This window comes from Boeremia exigua, assembly GCF_020726555.1.
Source record: "Boeremia exigua strain MPI-SDFR-AT-0100 chromosome Unknown C7974scaffold_3, whole genome shotgun sequence".
Classification (NCBI taxonomy): domain Eukaryota; kingdom Fungi; phylum Ascomycota; class Dothideomycetes; order Pleosporales; family Didymellaceae; genus Boeremia; species Boeremia exigua.
The window spans coordinates 901,198-920,998 of record NW_025763520.1 but is presented as its reverse complement, the minus strand read 5'-3'; the positions used below and the strand labels follow the sequence as shown (position 1 = coordinate 920,998).

The 19,801-nt window shown below is 53.5% G+C and overlaps 9 protein-coding genes across 9 annotated transcripts; 4 read left to right on the top strand and 5 right to left on the bottom strand.

Annotated features, from left to right (window-relative positions):
* Positions 1-129: 129 nt before the first annotated feature.
* Positions 130-1,811, bottom strand: C7974DRAFT_304204 (amino acid permease; the record flags this gene model as incomplete). Its single annotated transcript, XM_046137970.1, has 4 exons — positions 130-1,091; positions 1,138-1,413; positions 1,463-1,539; positions 1,588-1,811. 4 exons carry the CDS (start codon positions 1,809-1,811, stop codon positions 130-132), a joined length of 1,539 nt encoding a protein of 512 aa, XP_046000064.1.
* Positions 1,812-3,302: 1,491 nt separating this feature from the next.
* C7974DRAFT_410033 (uncharacterized protein) lies at positions 3,303-4,211 on the bottom strand (the record flags this gene model as incomplete). Its single annotated transcript, XM_046143436.1, has 1 exon — positions 3,303-4,211. One exon carries the CDS (start codon positions 4,209-4,211, stop codon positions 3,303-3,305), a length of 909 nt encoding a protein of 302 aa, XP_046000063.1.
* Positions 4,212-5,440: 1,229 nt separating this feature from the next.
* C7974DRAFT_387754 (heterokaryon incompatibility protein-domain-containing protein) lies at positions 5,441-7,805 on the top strand. The gene has a single exon (XM_046141207.1). The coding sequence runs from the start codon at positions 5,876-5,878 to the stop codon at positions 7,628-7,630; it is 1,755 nt and encodes a 584-aa protein (XP_046000062.1). The 5' UTR covers positions 5,441-5,875; the 3' UTR covers positions 7,631-7,805.
* A 518-nt stretch (positions 7,806-8,323) lies between these two features.
* Positions 8,324-9,440, top strand: C7974DRAFT_387752 (uncharacterized protein). Its single transcript, XM_046141206.1, has one exon. It carries the CDS (start codon positions 8,708-8,710, stop codon positions 9,377-9,379), a length of 672 nt encoding a protein of 223 aa, XP_046000061.1. The 5' UTR covers positions 8,324-8,707; the 3' UTR covers positions 9,380-9,440.
* Positions 9,441-10,787, bottom strand: C7974DRAFT_387751 (nucleotide hydrolase-domain-containing protein). The gene is made up of 4 exons (XM_046141205.1): positions 10,653-10,787; positions 10,358-10,609; positions 10,062-10,309; positions 9,441-9,956 (listed from the first exon to the last, which is right to left on the bottom strand). Exons 1-4 carry the CDS (start codon positions 10,733-10,735, stop codon positions 9,682-9,684), a joined length of 858 nt encoding a protein of 285 aa, XP_046000060.1. The 5' UTR covers positions 10,736-10,787; the 3' UTR covers positions 9,441-9,681.
* Positions 10,788-10,854: 67 nt separating this feature from the next.
* Positions 10,855-12,333, top strand: C7974DRAFT_387749 (uncharacterized protein). The gene is made up of 3 exons (XM_046141204.1): positions 10,855-11,007; positions 11,058-11,952; positions 11,999-12,333. The coding sequence occupies exons 1-3, from the start codon at positions 10,875-10,877 to the stop codon at positions 12,027-12,029; spliced, it is 1,059 nt and encodes a 352-aa protein (XP_046000059.1). The 5' UTR covers positions 10,855-10,874; the 3' UTR covers positions 12,030-12,333.
* A 1,338-nt stretch (positions 12,334-13,671) lies between these two features.
* Positions 13,672-15,353, bottom strand: C7974DRAFT_461362 (tRNA-guanine(15) transglycosylase-like protein). The gene is made up of 2 exons (XM_046146167.1): positions 15,075-15,353; positions 13,672-15,029 (listed from the first exon to the last, which is right to left on the bottom strand). Exons 1-2 carry the CDS (start codon positions 15,337-15,339, stop codon positions 13,765-13,767), a joined length of 1,530 nt encoding a protein of 509 aa, XP_046000058.1. The 5' UTR covers positions 15,340-15,353; the 3' UTR covers positions 13,672-13,764.
* A 142-nt stretch (positions 15,354-15,495) lies between these two features.
* Positions 15,496-17,735, top strand: C7974DRAFT_387745 (uncharacterized protein). Its single transcript, XM_046141203.1, has one exon. It carries the CDS (start codon positions 15,677-15,679, stop codon positions 17,303-17,305), a length of 1,629 nt encoding a protein of 542 aa, XP_046000057.1. The 5' UTR covers positions 15,496-15,676; the 3' UTR covers positions 17,306-17,735.
* A 1,360-nt stretch (positions 17,736-19,095) lies between these two features.
* C7974DRAFT_410026 (uncharacterized protein) lies at positions 19,096-19,711 on the bottom strand (the record flags this gene model as incomplete). The annotated part of the gene is made up of 2 exons (XM_046143435.1): positions 19,096-19,245; positions 19,298-19,711. The coding sequence occupies 2 exons, from the start codon at positions 19,709-19,711 to the stop codon at positions 19,096-19,098; spliced, it is 564 nt and encodes a 187-aa protein (XP_046000056.1).
* Positions 19,712-19,801: the final 90 nt, after the last annotated feature.

Genomic DNA, 19,801 nt, shown 5'->3' with positions numbered 1-19,801 from the left:
TCTCCTCGATCTGAACAGACACTGGACGGTCCTCGACGGGCACTCACTCACAGACAGCTCGTACCTCACGAGCAATATGCAGCGCTTTAACGAAGTAGTTCTTGCAGTTTACCCCTGATGACGAGATTCTCAAAACCCACGCGCCTCCCGCTCTACAACAGGCACCTCAAACTTCCTCCTTCCCCGCACAGCGTAATATCCCGCGCCCAACACCATCCAGCCACCCATCACCACCGTCGAGTAATTCATCGTCTGCGCCTCAACCGGCATAAACGAAGGGAACGTCGAGAACACAATCGCCAGCACCAGCCACGCGCACGCAACACAGTTCAGCGCGAGTCCCAGCCCCTTGGGCATCTTGAAGAACCCGAATTCCGCAGCCGCGAGTCGCGGACGTCCGTACACCATGAAGTACACAATGGGGATCAGGTACGAGGTGTACATGCCCAGCACGGCCATGCTCAGGATCGCGTTGAAGGCGGTCGAGTTGCCCAAGTAGATGAAGCCGAGCAGCATCTGCAGGATCGTGACGAGGGCGACGGCGCGGACGGGAATGTGCGACGTGGGGTTCACGTGGGCGAGGTAGCGGTCGTACGGGGTGGCTTTGTCGCGAGCGAACGCCCACAGGGTGCGAGAGGTGGATGTGATGCCGCCGACAGTGGCCGCGACGGCGATGAGGGTGATGACGAGGCTCATGATGGTGGCGCCAGCAGCGGAGCGGGTTGCATCCAGGAAGATCTGGATGAAGGGGAAGCCTGTGGGGGTGGCGAGGAGGGTATCGAGGGGGCCGGTGGAGAAGAGCAGCATGGTGCAGTAGCCGAGGCCGAGGAGGCCATTGACGGTCACGGAGCCGATCATGGCGATGGGGACGTTGCGCGAGGCATGTGGCATTTCTTCGGCGAGATGGCAGGCGGCGTCGTAGCCCAGGAGGGGGTAGACGGAGGAGAGGAGGCCGACGAGCCAGGAGACGCCGTCATTGGACCAGCCGCTTGAGTTGGTGACCTCTGTGAAGACGAAGGAGGCGGAGTTCTTGGGTGCCATGACACCGAGTGTGACAAGGATGGCAAGGAAGCCTGCAATGTGCAGTACGCCTGTCTCAATTAGCACATCATCTCTGTGTGGATCACGAGTACTGACCAGAGATCAAGTTGGCAGTGGGGAGCATCTTCGAGCCCCAAATATTGATGGCAGCGGCGTAGATCAAGATGGCCCAGTAGAACAACAGTCCCTGCCATCTTGCGGGGATGTAGGTCTCGTTGTTCAAGATGATCAAAGCCTGGAGCTGGAGGCCTGCCGCGAATGCAGCAGAGGCAGTCAGCACGATCTGTCCTCCAACGTTGATCCATCCCGTCAACCATGACGCTGCTGCTCGAGACGAAGGTGGGGAGAGCGCAGCGACCCAGTGGTATTGTCCTGCATGGAAATCAGCCAGTGTCACATGGGAACATGAATAGCCTCGTACCTCCCGCGGTCGGGTATATGGACGCGATTTCGCCCAAAGAGCACGCAATAGCAATTGTGCAGATGACCGAGATGAGACTGTTGATGTTAGAGATGGTTGCGTTACTCCAACCCTGAATGACTTACAGATTGAAGAACAAACAAGGGGCACCGCCCGTCGTCAACGCAGTTGCAATAACTGTTGACAGCGCCTCCCAAGTTGCCATCAAACAGAGACACAGACTGCCCAGCGACCATATCGAGTAGTTTCGCTCGAGCTCCTGGACGTGTCCAAGTTGGGCCAGGCGGTCATCATCGTCTGCGGTTGGAGCAATGTACTTGACATCGCGTTCTTTGATCGACTCTCCCATCTCGATGTGCTGGTGGGTCGGTTTTGGCTGGATCTCCGTCATTTCTGGGGTGAACGGCCAAGAACTTATACAAAGGTTGACGAAAGATAAGGTCAGTGTTCAGGTCACCTATCTCGGGCGGACCTTGATGCGCGCATGGTGATAGATAGAGATATCCCAGAACAGGGTAGTGCGGAAATGTTCCGAGGGTGCGGTAACTGTTCGTTCAGGCTGGAGCTGCCCATTTGGTCGTTGGACTGAGATTGAAACGCGGGGTTAGTGCACATCACCGCGACCCAAAGGCAGCTTCGCAATTACACAGGTCACTTGTTGTATTGTTGGTTAGTCTCGTCCGGCCTTCGGGGATCGTGACCAACAGCCATCCAGGCATTCCAGTTCAGGCGTTTCGGAACATGAAAGTTACTGTAACGAATTGTATTTGCCGTGGAACCAGAACCTTGAACGTATGTACGTGAGTGGACTTAAACAGATGGACTCGGAGCATTGAGAAGGCTCAGATGCGAATGCAGACGCAGACGCAGCCGCGACACATCACCCGCCAATGGAAGGAACCCTGGGACTGCCATAGCGGTCACTGATAAGAGCGGAGAGAGTCCCAGACCAGTCGGAAACACGAGGGAGGTGATGGTAGCGTACGGCACGCGGCAGATAAGGAAGTGGAGGCTGAATGAGGATCCGGAAGACAGCGCGGAACGTGGGCACATTCCGGAAACCAGAAACCCTCCGGTTGGAGCGTCCCGGTACCTATCACATCAACGGTCTTGCATGGGGTAGAACACATGGCGTGATGAGATGTTCGCAATTACTACAGGACTGTGATTGGGGTCGTGTCGTGCTGCAAAGTTGGTGATGGTCCAGTCGGGTTCAGGCGGTTTGTAGGAAACGGGCGCGGAACACCGCCGTGGTCTACACAAGTCAACAGATAAGGTCCGGTAAGACTTACAACAGTACGCCGGTAGCATGGGTATACATATGAAGTTATGAATATCCGCATGCTGTCGTGTATCCATGAGTTATCAGATGGAGAGACCGTTTTCCGGCGGTTGCTTCCTTGATCCATGGATTGCTATCCTGATGTGAGGACAACTCACTTCCGCGATCGTTAACCAGGCCATGTTTGTACTGTGCAATCCTGAGAACCGCACAAGACAACGGGGACTGCCACGTTGCCAAGAAGCCAGGCAACAAACTACATGTGTAACACGTAGGAACAGTGCAGCGCGCTATGCAGCAAGCATTTCTATACTTTGCCTCCTATTATTAAGTATGTTAACTCTGAACGCTGCTGACTGTCCGCTTTCGGGCCAGTTCGTGGGTCCTGGGTACCTAGGTACTTCTGATTCTCCAGTCCTCTTGGACACTTGGCTCTCAATGGAAGACTTTACTTTTACGCGTTTGTTACCTATTAACCTAGATATTACTCGCTTTAACGCGCGACACATATCCAATAAACTAAGGCCTTCAAAACACAGCCACGAGCCGTGCTTGGTATCAATCCGTAGTCTCAATCCTTTCACCCCAAGCCTTCATAGTCCTGTGTGCTTTTTCTGCCAATTGTGCAACCTCTCTGTCCCCACACTGCCGTATCTCATCAAGCCTGTCCCTCCAAAAGGTCCACCTGGCCACACTGAATCCACAGTCGGGCTCAATCTCTGCTCTTCTAGCCAGTTCGCCCGTTTTCGAACTAGATCCGAAGTTCTGATTTTGAATGCATAGACTTTCGATCTTGTGGCCGCAGTATAGGAACCACGCCGTTGCGGCTGGTAGAAGGTCCACAATCGCAGCCGGCTGATTTTCAGAGTCGTTGGTATCAGTCTCTGTTCTTGTAAGCGGCCGTGGAGTCTCAAGAGTATCGCGGAGGATCCAAATCGCGACCAGGCCCAACTCAGGATCTCGGACTCCAACAGAAGCGAGCCGGGCGACGAAGGCACTCAAGTTGTGGCGATCGACGGAGGGAAAGCTTGTTGTAGACGCTGTCCAGGCTGCTTTAACTTCAGGCGCAAGGAAAGGAAGGTCACTCCAAATGTTGCCATCAGAGGTAGTCGCTATCTCCGTCTCAGCGTTCTCCTCTCCTTTCTTTGGAGGCCCAATCTTTCTCGAAAGAACACCCATCTCCCTTGTATGCAGAACTTGCATGACCAATCTGTCTTGCGCAGGGTGGTCTGCAGCGATGTATCGAGCAGACTGCAGGATCCAATACCACAGCTCTCGGAGGTCGTATTCATACCGATACTTTTTGGGAAGATCCGAATTCGCACCTCGTGCAAACTGAGTCGCGATGACCTTCGTGAACATGCGGATACTGTGCCACGTTCTATTGAGGTCATCATAGCCTACTTGCTTGAGGTCGGCGTCTACTGATTCCTTAAATGCTTCATGGAACTCCTCGCGACTTTTCATTCTGTCGTTCAAGGAAGAGGAAGCCATACCGGATAGGGTTCTTGGATTGGAATTGGATGGAAGCGATGGCAAGACGAGCGTAATGAGCAGGGAAAAGTGCCACTTCGAAGCAAGAAACTCGAGCCACCGCGAAAGTAGTCTATTGGCAAAAACTACCAGTAATCCAGGCACATGCCCTCTTTTAGGTTCACATGACGTCGCCGCTGCGTAATTGCTCTCCGTGGGCGCGGATCGGCACGCAGGAAGAGCTAGTGAATGCACACACATCGTATGTATGCATTTGTAAACACCACTCGATCTGATAGCGCACGGAGATTTTTTCAGACGTCAGTCAATTGGCAACAGCGTAGCGCAATTCCCCAGACTTTGGCTTTCTGTAGTCTTTCGCAGGAGTCTTATGACCGGAGTATAAGAATCACATCCCGATACGAACAACAATCTATTCACGAAAGCTCAAGATCGCAAGACCGTGACTGTTTTTTTGCTTTTCCGTGATTGTTCCAAGTGTTCATGTGCCCGTATCTTTCGCTTATGCTCATTGTCTATTAGTACTTTGATCCGCGTTGTGCCGCCGGGTTTTGTCTGCTTCTGCAAAGCATCCAGAGCAGCAGCTAGGCGGGCTGCTAATTCGTCACATTTTCCCTCAAGTTTCAGGATCGTATCATATCCCGGAGAAAGCTCTCGGTCTGTAGAATGTTGCATGGACATACGGGGTCTGTCGTTCATTACTTGGACATCTTCAAGAATAGTCCTGACGTGGGAGTTTCGGTCACTGTCCTGGCCGAGCTCGGCTTTGCAGATGTTCCAAGTCCCCTGATTGAAGCAAAGTCCAGGAACTGACAAGCTGCCGTTGCGACGGCTAACGCACTGAAGGGCTCCATGATGTGTAGACAGTAAGTCCTTGTGTTGAAGGTCGAGGGCGACCAGGTTGCATATATAGCGAATGGGGCCGTGCAGGCACTGCCACCCCACAGCCCCACTCAAGTGTGTTGTTGTAACGGTTCAAAGACAGGTAGTAAGGAACACCGACACCAAAACGAACAACAAAATCATGAGCTACTTGCTGCACAGTTCTTCTGCACAGACGGTCACTATTAATATTGGCCAGTAGAACCTTGCTCTCTCTCTATAACTTTGTAGCAATTACGGGTTTTTTATTATTAATCTATGTATTTCTTAGAACTATCTAGAAGATAAGACGCTAAGCACTGCCACGTTGCTAATAAGCCAGGAAACGAACTAACACATGCAAATAGAGAACCGGTACAGTGGCGCCATGCAACAAGCATTTCCATACTTTGGCTACTCTCATGTGTTATCTCTGAACGCTGCTGACTGCCCACGTTCAGGTCAGTTCTTGGGTCTTGAGCACTTGCTGATTCTCCAGTTCTCTTGGACAGCCCTCGGTGGATGACTATAATTTACGCGTCGAAGTATTACAAATCTAGTTATCACCCGCTTCAATGTGCGACGCATACCTACCCGATCAAATAAGGCCCTTGAACACAGCCACAAGCTGACTGCATGCACCCATCTTCATGTTGATACAACGTCAGCCTCGCCGCCAGCCTAATCACCCGGACAAAATGCTGCTCGTCTTGATCAGTCCGTGAACCTTTCACAGAAAACGTTCCCGAAACATTTGAGACCTTCGCTCAGTACGAATGACTTCGCCTACCTCACGACCGCAACACGGCAGAAACAGCAGGGGTGAACAAGCAGCTCGTCGATCTAAAGGCGTCACCCAGTCGCCTACACATCGCAAACCTTACACTTACAATAGTTTGCACGGGACAGACACTATACGGATTTTAAGACTTGAGCCTGGTAAAAAGTCAGATGCAATCCGAGGGAGACTGTACGAAAGCAACCTACGCCACGATAAGGGTGCTGATTTTGAGGCGCTTTCTTATACATGGGGAGTAGCAGACCACAGTCACACACTGTCCACTCCTAAAGGAGTCATCAAAATTTCGACAAATCTTGCAGCAGCTCTGCGGCGCATAAGGTCAGAAACTCGGAGCCAACATGTTTGGGCTGATGCGGTGTGCATCAATCAGAAAGACCTTAAAGAGCGCGGCCGCCAGGTCAAATTGATGGGGCAGGTCTATTCAACCGCACGCCGTGTACTCGTCTGGCTTGGGCCTGATCGTCACCATAGAGCTAGGGCCATCTTTGCCATGGTTCTGAATCATCACCAAACTGCGTCAATGCAGGGCTTAGAGGAGTTAGGAGATGGCTTGAAAGAGTTATTGCGTTGCGAGTGGTTCTCGCGATTATGGGTTGTCCAAGAATACCATCTGGCTCGATCAGCGCTTTGCATGTGGGGCGAGACCGACATCGATTTTAGAGATCTTCGACGGTCGTTCAAGGCTGTCGTAATGACAGATAACAGCTACTCACCATGGGTGGCGCCGAAGGAGAGAAGCTTCACAGTTTTCGAGCTCCTGAGCAGCATTCGCGGACTACAATGCTCCGAGGAGAGGGATCGAGTTTACGCAACCCTAGCTCTACCGTACCGGGATACACCAAACTTAGTTGCTCGTATCCGGCAGATTACGCCTCGATATGATCTTCCTGAGGGCCGCAATATGTTTGAATACGCGCGAGCTTTCGTCGAAAGTTCTTGTATCTACCTTTTGCTAAGCCAGGTATGTCACGGCCCTACAATCAGCCCTAACTCACATGGGCTATCTTGGCTTCCCAACCTGAGCACGCCAGCTCCGGGTGATTTCCTCCCGTTGGATATCGTTCCTCGCGATACCAACATGCCAGAGGACCTCGCACAGGAAAGAGTCGATGTCGCTCACAAGACGCTATATCTGACAGGATGGGCAAGAACCGGGACAATCTGCAAAATAGGACCCTCCATGAATACAGAAGCGGGAGGATCGCGGCTGGAAGACATTGCCGCTTTCTGGAAGTACCACGTCTATCCAGACCGAAGCCGTGTTGGTCATTCTGCGTACATATACAAGGAAACACTATTTGCACAAGTTTTGGCATGTCGGAGCTGGAAAATGGAACTGTCAGTTCATTGGGAATATTTATACTCAGTCATTACTCGACACTCAGCCTCACCGTGGTCATTCGCTCTCTCTAAGAATGCTCTCAAAATGCTGCGTTCATTAGAGACAAGCGTTACGTCGAACGAAAATTATGATCAATTTTTGCGCTTTGATCCCCCACAGCACTATTGGAAACAAAGGCGGCTTGTGAAGTCTGCTGAGGGTCTTATAGGGATGGCGCCTCTGGCTACCTTACAGGGTGATATCATAGCACATTTCCCGCAGTTCAGTCTCCCATGCGTACTTCGCCCTCGAGATGGGCACTACCTCTTCGTAGGCACGATGTTCATGCCCGGCTTGCCAACAGTGCATGCAGCTAGCGAGGGCTATAGGACATTTAACATCCGTTAAGGAAATCAGGATGAACGAGCTTTGCTATAAGCAAAGCTTCGGCTGAGTCACTGTTCGGGACACAAAGAGTACGTACGAACGGTTACATGGCATTATGGACTTTGTAGATATCATGCCATTTTTGCACCTCCATGAGTATATACACAATACAATACCAGAATATACCCGGGTTTTCACCCAGCAGAATCTCTGTACGCACCCTCAGACCTCGTTGCTCCAAACTCCGGGTGCTAAGACCGTCCGCAACGGCCATCATTTTGGGCAGCATTCTGCAGCCAGCACAATTGTAGGGCGTGTTAACACGAGGCACATGCCTTACCAGCGGATGCTGGCATGCGAGTCGTATGCAGTGCTTGACGGTAGAGGGCCATTGAGTGTCCAATAAAGCAAGTCTGTTGGTATTTATAGGCTTCACAGCTGTCGTCGGTCTCGTGACTGCGATCGAGCGATCTTCCAGCCTCGCGGGAATGGCGTTTGACTACAATGAGGCCAGAGCTGCAGTTGTCGCAAAAGCGAGCACGAGACATGACGCCTTTGTCGATGATGCCACCGCACAGTGCACAGTCAGCAGAGCGTGGCGCCAACACAGCTGCAAGTGTCTCGCAGCAGGAACGATCGGGCGACGCCGGGAAGGAGCGCTCGACCCACAGCCCCACCCGGAATCAAGCGAATGTACCCAGGTACCGACCGCATCGCCAACCTCACGCGACATGCATGGCTTCCGTCACACCACCAGCCTGTCGACGGAACAACAGTCGTTGCACATGGCCTCACATTCCAGTGTGGCCAGAATTATCTAGTCGCAACATGAGCGTGACCTGAGGGATTTGCCCCGACACGGCGGCGCCGGGCGGGGTCGCTGCAGCTCGCAGGTACAAATGAAGTCACATAAAGAGCCCAAGGCGACCCCTCACCAGAGCTTCCCCTCAGCTTAGCACAGCTATAAAACAGCCTCAATCAGCTCTCATCATCTCTGATCACCCAATTCCACACATACAGAGCTCAATTGCAGCTCACCACACTATCAAAACACCAAACACACCACCTACTGTCTCCAATAAGACAACCAACCAGACCATGGCTGCCAAATACTCCCGCCGCCCCTCGCACCTCAGCGAACCCCTCTCCCCCAGCATAATCCCCGAACTCACCCTCCTCCCCCAACCCCTCGCCCCAGCCTCCCTCCCCTGCGGCCAACTCGTCTCCGCGTCCTCCAAACACGCGCCCACCTCGCTCCACGACCGCGACTACGACGACATCGGCACCCGCTGGTACAAAGACGTCATCTTCCTCGACGCCAGCAGCGGCCACTTCCTCGAGTCCTTCGGCGGCACGCACCTGGTCGAGAAGCCGCTGCAGGCCGGCCAGGCCGCGGGCACCATCGAGGCCGACGAGCAGACCGTGCGGCTGCTCAAGGACCCGGAGACCGTGTTGAAGCGGATCTGGGCCGAGGACGACGCCGCTAGGGAGTGGATCAAGGCACAGCCCGACGCCGGGTTCGTGGTCGCGGTGCGCGCGGTCGGGAATGCGAGCTACAAGCGTGCGCGGCTTGTGGATACGGGGCTGGGGAACTGGAAGGTGGTGAGGGAGGTTGGGGGTGAGGCGAAGACGGGGCGCAGGGACTCCGGGCTCGAGGTTAGGCCGACGCATAGTAAGATGGATGTTGTCGGGGTGGTGGTTAGGCGGATCGTTATGGAGGGAGATGATGTGGGGCTTGGAGGGGAGTTGGGGGCGGAGTACTGGGCGTGAGTGAGGGGAGGGGCCTCATCGACTGCACGTTGACACGACGTATGGGGGGCGTTGGCGTTGGGGGTGGTTTTTGTATTGCATACTCATACTCCGCTTTGAATGGAAAGTTTAATTGAACTCACGTCTCTTCTGACTGCGCTGTCAGTGATCAGCACTTGCACCGCCATGACAGGTCATCGATTCAATGCCTCGTCCCATGTCCACCACATCATCGCCGACCACCTGGGATATGCTATACCCCAACAGATCCACGCTTTTGCCAAACCTCCCAAACGCCAAACGCCTCGCACCTCCCCACCAGACTACGAAACTGTGACATCACTCGCCTCATCCCCATTCTGCTGCATATTCACATCCTCACCGCCCGCCAGCACCTTCGCCCTGAGACTGCCCTCTGGCGGCCCCACGCCGGGCGTCGTCGCCGCGACATTGCCCTCCTCATCGACAAACTCGAAGTTGTAGCGCGACAGCAGGTGCGGGATGGCGGACAGCTGGGGTCCGTAGCGTGCCGTGTTGTCGTAGAGTTCGAAGAGCGGGACCGCGAGGAGCTTCATGTTTTTGGGGACGCTGAGGACTTCTGGATGGGGTTAGCGAGACTGTAATATGCGCATGTGTGATGTATGTATGAATGGATGGAAGGAGAGATGACTGGGGGCAGGTGATGTGTGTAGAGCGGACGTACTGCTACGGGGCAGCTGTATGAAATACAGCTTCTTGCACTCCTTGGGCCGCGTGACGTGCGCCGGGATGAACGGATACATAAACGTCTCGAAGTTAGGGCGCCACCACTGAGCCAGCGTGTCGCCGACCTGCCACTCGTCGTTGACGCCTTCGCCGGTGAACTGGGTGCCGACGGGGGCCAGGCGCTCGTTGAGGCGGGCCTTGAAGCCCTCGATCTCGTCGTCCTCGGGGCGCAGGTAGTCGCCGGGGCTACGATGCTGTCAGCGCGGATTCGACAGGGCACTGGGGGGCGCGCACAGCTTGAAGAAGGCGTTGGCGATCTGCAGCATCAGGATGTGCGGGTGGTTGTGCTCGTGGCACACCAGGATCGCTTCGCTCGTGCGCCGCATCCCGTGCTCGGTGTAGTGCTCCTCCAGGCGCTTCAGGCGCGCGAGCACCGACGGGTCCTCTTCGGGCTGGCCATCTTTGGTGCCGAAGGTGTAGTTGCTGAGGGGGTACAGGCGGATTGTCTTGGGCTGGTTCGCGTTGAAGTCCTTGGGCAGCGTGGGGCTGTCAGTGTTAGCGCAGAAGCTTGATTTGGTGGGCGCCATACGGGTAGGAGCTCTGGGAGGCGTTCTGCGTTATTGTCGACATGTTGGTGTGTTCGAGTGGTCGGGGCAGCTTCGCGACAATCATCGATAGCTGCGCCAGCAACGCGTCGGTTCCTGGGGCGGTGACAGGGATGCCCGGCTCGCTTCGCATGTGGGGCCGACTTTCACAGGGTTCGCGGGGCTGATGTCATCGGTTGCGACTGTCAACAATCACAGTCAACACCATGGCAGAAAGCACGAGTCTCCCGCCCATACTCGTCTTCGATGTCGTATCGGGCGAGTACCGTGATCCCAGCGACTCGGCTGACACCACGGCCAAGATAGATGCGCCCACAAAAACAGTGCTGGTCACTGGAGGTACACACGCAGCGCATACCACACTCCCACCCACTGACCCACCCCCCAAGCCAGTGGTCTCCTAGGCCGGCAAGTACAGCGCCAATTCGCCTGCGCAGGCTGGAAAGCCATCGGCACAGGCCTCACGCGCCTCAACCCACCCGACATCATTCCGCTCAACCTCCTCAGCCCGCGCGCCATCGACACCGTCCTCGACGAGACCAAGCCCGAAGTCGTCGTCCACTGCGCTGCAAACCGCTTCCCAGACTCCTGCACCGCCAACCCTCCCGCCGCCCGCGCCCTCAACGTCGCCGCCACGCGCGCCCTCGCCGCCGCCACCGCCCAGCGCGGCATCTTCCTCATCTACATCTCCACCGACTACGTCTTCCCGGGGCTGCCCGGCGACGCGCCGTATTCCGCCTCTCACCCGCCAAACCCGCAGAACATCTATGGCACGACGAAACTCGAGGGCGAGCGCGCCGTGCTGGATGCCGCGCCGCCGCCCCGCGCCGTCACACTGCGCGTCCCCATCCTCTACGGCCCCTGCGACGAGCCGCACCACAGCGCCATCAACGCGCTCATGTCGCAGCTGTGGCGCGCGCAGGGCCTGGGGCCAGACGAGCCGCGCATCGAGGTGGATGACTGGGCGCGCCGGTTCCCGACGTGCACTGAGGACGTGGGCCGCGTGTGCTGCGACATCGCGGCGCGGTACCTGAGCAGTGAGAATCGCGGGCGCGAGATGCCCGCGATACTGCAGTTCTCGGGCGACGAGTGCTTGACTAAGTGGGGCGTGGTAAAGGTGTTTGCAGAGATTACGGGGCTGGGGTTGGAAGGGATGGTGCCGGTTAGGCCGCAGGATGGGGACGCAGAGGAGGCGACGCGGAGGCCGTTTGATTGTCAGCTGGACATGGCTGGGTTGCGGGAGCTGGATGTTGATGTAAGGAGTGTGGGCTTTCGCGAGTGGTGGTGAGTATTTGTGTTGTGATGAGAGGATGTTGCTGACGTGATGTAGGACGAAGGAACTTGGGGCTTTTCAACGGTAGGTGATATGGGCGATGTAGTTGAGAATGGCTCGGCGAACCTTCGGTGCGGAGAGATGTGTGTGACTTTTGCGAAGACTTGTGCGGACAAGTCGGATGACGCGAGCAGTTCATGAATTGATTGGTAAGGTGCCTGCTGTGCAATTGTTCATGTCTCTCAATGTCGAAGTTGTCACTCAATGTCGCAACAAATTTTTCTCAGTCGCATGTGCGAAGTCGCGTCGCGTCGCGTCAAGAGCAAATCATCACACCAAGGCACCAGAAAAGTCAAAGTGTGAACGAACAAATGGATTGAGACTATCTAGTGTTTATGAGCGCCCCTCCTCGCGCATCACGGTGGTCTCCTCCGTGCCAAATATGTTTTTGACCGGCTCAGTACAGCAGTGAGACCTCCCAAGCTACCTAACTAACACCTGCGCAGGTATGAGCGCCCCTCCTCGCGCGTCATGGTGGTCTCCTCCGTGCCAAATATGTTTTTGACCGGCTCGGTGCAGCAATGAGTACCTCCCGTTGCCCTGGGTGCAGTGTATGAAGTACAGAACGAGTGAAGTGAAGAAGAAGAATGATAAAGGAGACTGAGAAAGGAAAAGTTGTGAACGGTCAACAACATCGTCGAGGACGAGGTCATCGAATGCGACGAGGTCGAGACTGAAGGAGAGGATGTCGAAGCAGTAAAGAGCGAAGTAGCTAAGAGCTCAATGGTTGAAAGCGAAGTGATCAAGCTTTGGAGTGGAGGAAGGCTGTGGTGGTCAAAAGCTGGGAGAGGCGGGGGGATCGAAGTTTATATGTGCCTGCGGTCGCGCCGAGCCTTCGAGACGCTAGTGTGTTCGAGTGGCTTATTCAGCCCGCAAGGCGCGGTGACGGTGAGCCTGGAACTGCGTGGAAAGTGAAGTGAAGGGAAGGGAAAGTACGTCATTGCTGCGGGGAAAGGGCGCAGGCAGCAGCAGCAGCGCGTGCGGCATTAAAATTTGCGTCCGCGGGATCTAAAGGGCGCGTTGTTTTGCGTGTATTGATGTGCATGGCTGAATGCTGTGCCAGTGAAAGTCTGCGCACGTGATCTAGTCAGGCCTTCGTCAACGTTGGGTCGAGATCTCAGCGACACGTATCAGGTCGCACACAGCTTGAATGAACACGAATAATCATGTCGCAGTATCAGCTTGCCAGCCTGCCTATGTGCAAGACCCAGCGCAGCATTGTGACATCCTTTCGTTTCACACCGCAGCCCCAGCGCATCATGCCAGCACTGTGCACCAACTGCATCCCTTGACACAACTACAAAGCCGTTTTATCAAATCCTACGGCCTTCCGAATTTTTATCATCTCCATCAACTGTAGTGACTTCGTTCCCATAAGTCATATCCCCATCCAGACCAGACTCTATACTCACAGCCCTCACTATGCCGCGCTCCGCCAAACTGACATGTGCTAAAACACCTGACCGCAACATCGATGAGCATACCATCAAGCACCCAGTACAACTAGAGTATGATGCGGTGTGGACGTGTTGTTGCGGCATGCGAAACAAGGGAGTAGAGGCTCCGCATCGATGTAGATGTGGACACTTTTGGCAGGAATGCTGTGATTTCAAGGCGGGTGCGTAAATAAGTTGGAGGCTTCAGTAACTGGGTCTCGAGAGTAGTAACAAGTCGCCTGGCGCAGATTTGAACTACGTATGTATTGCTGAAGCGATTAGATCGTATCGTGCGTCCTCATTTCTCTAAGGGTATCTAGTCTATAATCAACTCTTCTTCTCAACATCGTCTTGCAGCTTCAGTGACTCCACCTGCCGCGCGCCATCAACGTCTACATCGCCTAATCCCATAAGACCAACCAAAGCTTCATCGTCAATGACATCTCTCATCTCCGGCTTCTTCCCAGGCTGCTGCCCATGCGCTGCGGCCAGTCTCAATTCCGCGATCTTTTCGTCATCGTACTTTGTGAACACCCGTTGGTTTTTCTTTTCAGGCTTCGCGTGCTCCTCAGCTTTGAACTGGTAGCCTCTGACTCTTGGTCCTTGCCCTGTCTTTTCTGGCAGCATCGATTCGTAGTACCTCTCGAAAGCAGCGACGTCTGCTTCGAACGTGTCCGCTTCGATGGATGCCCGAATGCCAGAGAAGAAGGCAGACAGAATCGCATGGTTGTGAATCTGTATCAGTACCCAGCCGAGCATCTCCTTCGCGGCGAGCAGGTGCTGGAGGTAGGCGCGGTGGTGCGTTGTGCATGCATAACACTTACACCCTTCGCTCAAGGGTGTAACAGATGTTGCATGAGTATCAGACCACATGTCTAATCCTAGATCTTGTCGCGAGCTGGTAGTTGTGTCCTTGGGTGGGGCAGGAAAGGTGAAATCGAGGGCGATGCCGGCATCGGTTGCGTCTGCCAGGAAAGGAATGGTGAAGATGTCCATGCCCAGACCAACCTGGCGGAGGATCTCGTGTGGGCTGGCCGGAGCGTGGAAAGATAGTCGCGGCAAGTGGTGCAGCTCCTCAGACAGATCGTCTAGCAGATAGGCGTCGTAGATGGCCACACCGGCGATCTTGTCGGCCATATCCTCAACCAGGTGCTCCAGGTACCAGCTCTGTAGATCACGGTCTATGGGCAGAATCGGCGCAAAGATACCCCAGCTTGGTTCTTCCTTGTCTAGCGTAGCTTTCTTTGCAATGAGGTCGCGTGTCCACACCTCTGTCCTATCGCTCATCTTGTCCTTCCTCTTTATCCCCACCGTTTCCTTTCCAAACGGGATGTCGGCCAGCCCAACCACAATATCGGGCTGCAACTTTCGCGCAGCAGCAGCATAGTACTGTGAGCTCAAGGCCTTGAAGCCCACAGACGTCAACACCCCCAGCTCTTTGTTCGTACTATGTATCGGGGACGGTATAGGTGGGTTGCGGCGTGGGCCGAGGACCAGAAGGGTGTCTTGTGGAAGGGCGATGAATTTGCGCAGCGGCTCAGGGACATCGTACTGAAGGACCGGCGGTGTCTTTTGTGGGAACTTCTCAATGACTGCAACTGTCAGCGTGGAGCTACGTCATCGAGATATGTACTTACAGTCCTCCAGCGCGACGTAGACACCATTGAGGCCCAAGCTTTTCGAGAAGTTGTCCTGTGATATATGTGGAATGACGCCGCGCGAAGTGTTTCCAATGAAGCCGGGCGTCGAGATGCTCTTGCGCTTGGGGAGGGACAGGCGGCCGAGGCGAGGCGCAAGCGCGCCTGTTGTTTTGAGGAGCGTGAATTCGAGCATCTCAGGCGGCAGCTGATCGAGCTTTGGCGCCGGAGTCGATGTGGGCAACAGAGAAGAGAGCAATTCCATAGCAAAGATCACACCGAGAGCGCTGTAGCCTGACTGTCTTGAGAGACTTTTTGGTGTCGCGGGGTCCAACAAAGTGACACGCTAAAATCAGGGTCCACCGAGGCGCGTCACCCCCAGATCTACATCCTACACCGTCGGCCTCTTCTCGCTACAATGAGTAGTCCAGGTCTAGTGCGAACCCATCTATACCAATGGCGGTATACGTGAAACTTTTCGAAGCTCAGTCAGCATCACCAAAGCAGTCGAGATGCTGCAATCTGCCTAACGCCCCTGACCCCTAATATCATCTACCTACCAGCCTTTGGTCACTCCTCAAGTCCCTTCTCGTTGTCTCACCATGTCGGCTCCGCGATGGCTTCAGCATCCGGTGACAGTCTTCTGCATCCCTCTCGTGGCTTTCCTATGTCTGCCGCAAATCTACAAACTACTCCCTTATAGCATCAACCCATCATATGATGTCACTAAAATGCAGAAAATCGCAGACTTGATGGATGACATATACGGCACTCTTGCCAATTCAACCTTCATCCCGCACAATGCCATTACCCGTGGTCCACACACCATCAACACAACAGCGATTGCGTGCAAGCCGAGCGCCTCGGTGCTGCGGTTGATCGAACTTCTGCCGTATGTGGACATCTCACTTGTCCAGGAGCCTGATTGGATATACGGTGGGACTTTCATGGACTATCGAAATCCAGAGCACCTTGAAGAACTCTGCGATCCTCTGCGCGGACAATCAATTGGCTGGACAGACTACATGGCACCATCTGACGTTGCACTGACAAACTGGGGTACGGGAGGATGGAACAATGACCGCACTTGGGTTTTGCTTTACAACACCGAAAGAGACTCAATCCGGATCTTTGATGCTGAGTTATGGGTGCAGCGACAGGTGGCCAAAGATAAATTTGGTGGAGAGATGGCCGACTTCTGGTTCCAAGACGATGGGCAATTCGAGTGGGACATGGCCGACGGTGCACCACATGTTCTTCGCGCTATTGCAAACAATTACAAGAGTCTAAAGTGGACGCCATGGCAAACATCGAACCGCGAGAACGGCTTCGGCGTCCCTCCTGAGACCATCAAAGCTCTGCTTCAACGCAATGGCTGGCCAGGCTCAATCAACTCCACGCAATACAACGCCGACATCATTCGTGCAAAGCACGCACCTTCTGGTCATGGCCATGCTGAAGTGGCGCAGAAGCGTGTGGGGGATCTCGCTGGCTACAACCATACCATCGTGGAAGACGGTTACACTCGATTCGATACTTACGAGGGCGAAATATACTGGGCGGAGCGGCGAATTGTTCGGGAGCGACAGGCATACGAGACGGAGAAGGATGATGAGGAACGTGCTCTCCATCAGTATCGGCTCCAGAAAGCGATCCAGACTGCCGAAAATCTTCGCGCAGAACTTGATTCTGCCAAAGCAGAAGTCGCGAGATTCTGTCCCGAAGGCGTTTGCGTGGAAGAGGAGGACATGATCTTGTGGGAGTTCCTAGCTCTCCAGAGCACCTACGAAGAAGCAAAGTACACAAAACTCAGCTACCCATGCTATCGCAAACAGCTACACGAACCGCCAACCGATCCCGAATGGCTAGAAAAGTGCATCACAAACAGAGAAGCAGAGCGGCAGTGGCTGGACCTCGCATTTACGCAATCCCAACAAGAAGCCACAGCGCACTGCGCCGCCACCGGCTGCGAACTGCTCCCCTTCAAAGACGTCTTCGAGCGCGCAGGCGACGAGATCGCGAATATCGAGCGCATGATGGCCGACCGCACTGCAGAACTCGTGCGCGTGGACGCACTGTACCGAGACCGACTACCGCCGTTGGGTACGAAGGTGCGAGATGCGATTGAGATGGACAATTCTATGTTGGCGCACTCGAAATGGATGCTGAAGGAGCAGGCTGAGACGATCGAGGAAGAGGTAGCGAAGCTGGGGCGGGGGGGGAACGAATGAGAGGGCCCGGAAGTGGCTGTTTGACTATTTGAGGAATCACGAGTGATGAGAAGGGACCGGGTATCAGGGAGGATTTGAGATGATGAAGCAAATCGATTTGATTGAAGAGTATGGAAGACTGGTCATGCCCTCTTCAAGATAGGCTTTCCACCAGTGTGCATGTAGATGCCTCTTGCCTGAGCACTAATCCTGCGTCTTGCTAATGAGATACTCAACGAAGCTGTTATTGTACGTCAGGCGCTCTGGCTCAGTAAGTGACTGCCATTCTAGCTCGCGCTTGATCTTCTTGGGGACGTCTTCTGCTGAGAGTGGTGTTGTCACAACGCTCGTCACCACTTTCTTCACATCGCTGTTGGAGGAGGATGTGTAGCTCTCAATCGTCTTCGTCTGGAGTGCCCATGACTTATTCGCAGTAATGTTTGTAGCAAAGACATATTCTTGCGTGGTCTGGAGGTAGATATTAGCAAGAGCATTATGATGCTGCTAGGGTGTACCTACCTCATTGGCTTCAGTCAATAGCCATTCTTTCTCAAGTCCTCGTGCGCTCTCGTCGTCGACAGATGGGGCTCTATCTCGCAATTTACGTCGCTGAATGAGTGTTAGAACACTGGATGTGACACATGACCTGTGGGAATGCGCTTACACGGTCTGCAGCTGCATTAATGGTGCCCAATTCGCGCACAAGCGTGCGAAAGTGAATAGACTCGGTGGCATCACTGATCATGATACGTCTGGCTTCGTCACTCGAAGTGTCGGACTTCATGCTACTGTCAGCCATGCTGGTGGAGATTCTCGCTGAAGAGTCGAGCAGGTCAAGGTTAGAGGTAAAGAGAAAGCGAGGGATCTGGAAGATCGGGTTCTACTTGCACAGCACTAGCGCGAAATAGCTCCGCCTAGTTAGTCCTTTCACCTTTACCGCAGAAATACACTTACCCCGTTTGCTCACCTTACGCGCTGTTTGTCGCAGTTCAATGTGCAGGGTGCCCACGGCCTTATCGGTTCTGCCATTGTCCTTTCGGGACTTTGACATGACACTGCAGAGTTTCGGTTGCAAGAAGTAAAAGAGAAGAGAGAGAGAAGTAAACAACATGATTGCAGTGAAATAAACCATCATGTATACTAAGCCTTGGACGCACTTTTGCAGATACTTTTGCTTGTTAATTCAAGCACAAAGTAAATGTCTACACAAACGAACCGTTAGCCAACAGCTGTGGTGTGCCATGTCTGCAAGATCCAGTGTGTAACATGCGGTATAGCAAGGATCCAGATCGCGTACGCCCGTCTCTTTAAGCACGCCCGCCCTGCGGAGTATTCCTCTTATTTCTGTTACCTTCTTCTTAAAGATAGATTCTATATAGACGCTAACAGTATTATTCATAATATCCCTTAATACCTTAGAGCATTAATAGAATAGCATAGCCTGCTATACTCTGCTCTAGTATAGCACGTTCCTACTTTGCATAGAGAGATTTTAAGACTATACTAGGGCTAAAGTAAGAGGCTATATATACCCTAATATCTATATAGCTAAGATAAGAAAAGAGCCTTTATTAGTTTGCTACACTATTATAGAGTATATCCTAAAGAGGGTATGCTAGGTACTATGCTTTAGCAAGGAAGAAGAAGGTAGTATCTTAATAATAGTAAAGGAAGGTAGATAGATATATTATATAGTAGTATATATACTATCTTTTAACCTACATAGATAGTAGCATATTCTACTTCTATAACAAGACAGCAAAGGCAGCAAAGTCGCCGTCGAATCTTTAACGCACGGTATCTTCTAAACACTAAATCTTCCATTTGAGCTCAAGACCTTGAAGGGCAGCATCGCCAACACCACTTATGTAATAATCCAATAAATTGTCTGTATGGAACGACATGTCGTACTGTTGATGTCCGTTGTGACCAGGGTATGTGGCTGTAACAGTGTAGTGCGGCTAGAAGGTATGTTAGTTAATGCAACATCACGGGAGGTTGATGTTTACTTACCCTAAGGACAACAAGTTGCTGGGAGTGTTCTTGGAGGTAGAGATAACTAGCTATGACGTTGTCATAGTAGTTGTCGCCTGGAGCTGGTGCTGGTGCGGGCGCTGGTGCGGGCGCTGGAGCTGGCGCTGGTCTTGGGGCTGGTGCTGGTCTTGGAGCTGGTGCTGGGCTTGGAGCTGGAGAGCGGCGCCGGCGACCTCCTAAATGAGGACTGTACTCGGAAATGTTGTCGGCGAAGTCGTAGTCATTGGCAGTGGTGTCAGAGTCGCTGACATTGCCTGACTCAGAGTTGTTGGCGCTGTAATCAGGGTCTGCAGTGTAATCATCGACTGTTAGATCTATGGCGCGCACTTCTTCGTCGTTGATGTGTAGTAGACTAGCAGCCTCATCAAGACGGCTATTATATTTCCAAGACATAATGTTGTAGTAGAGTGTAAGTAAGTAGTAGAGAAGATAGGGTGCTGTAAAGAGTGTAAATAGTAGAAGAAGGCGTAGAAGAGATTGGTT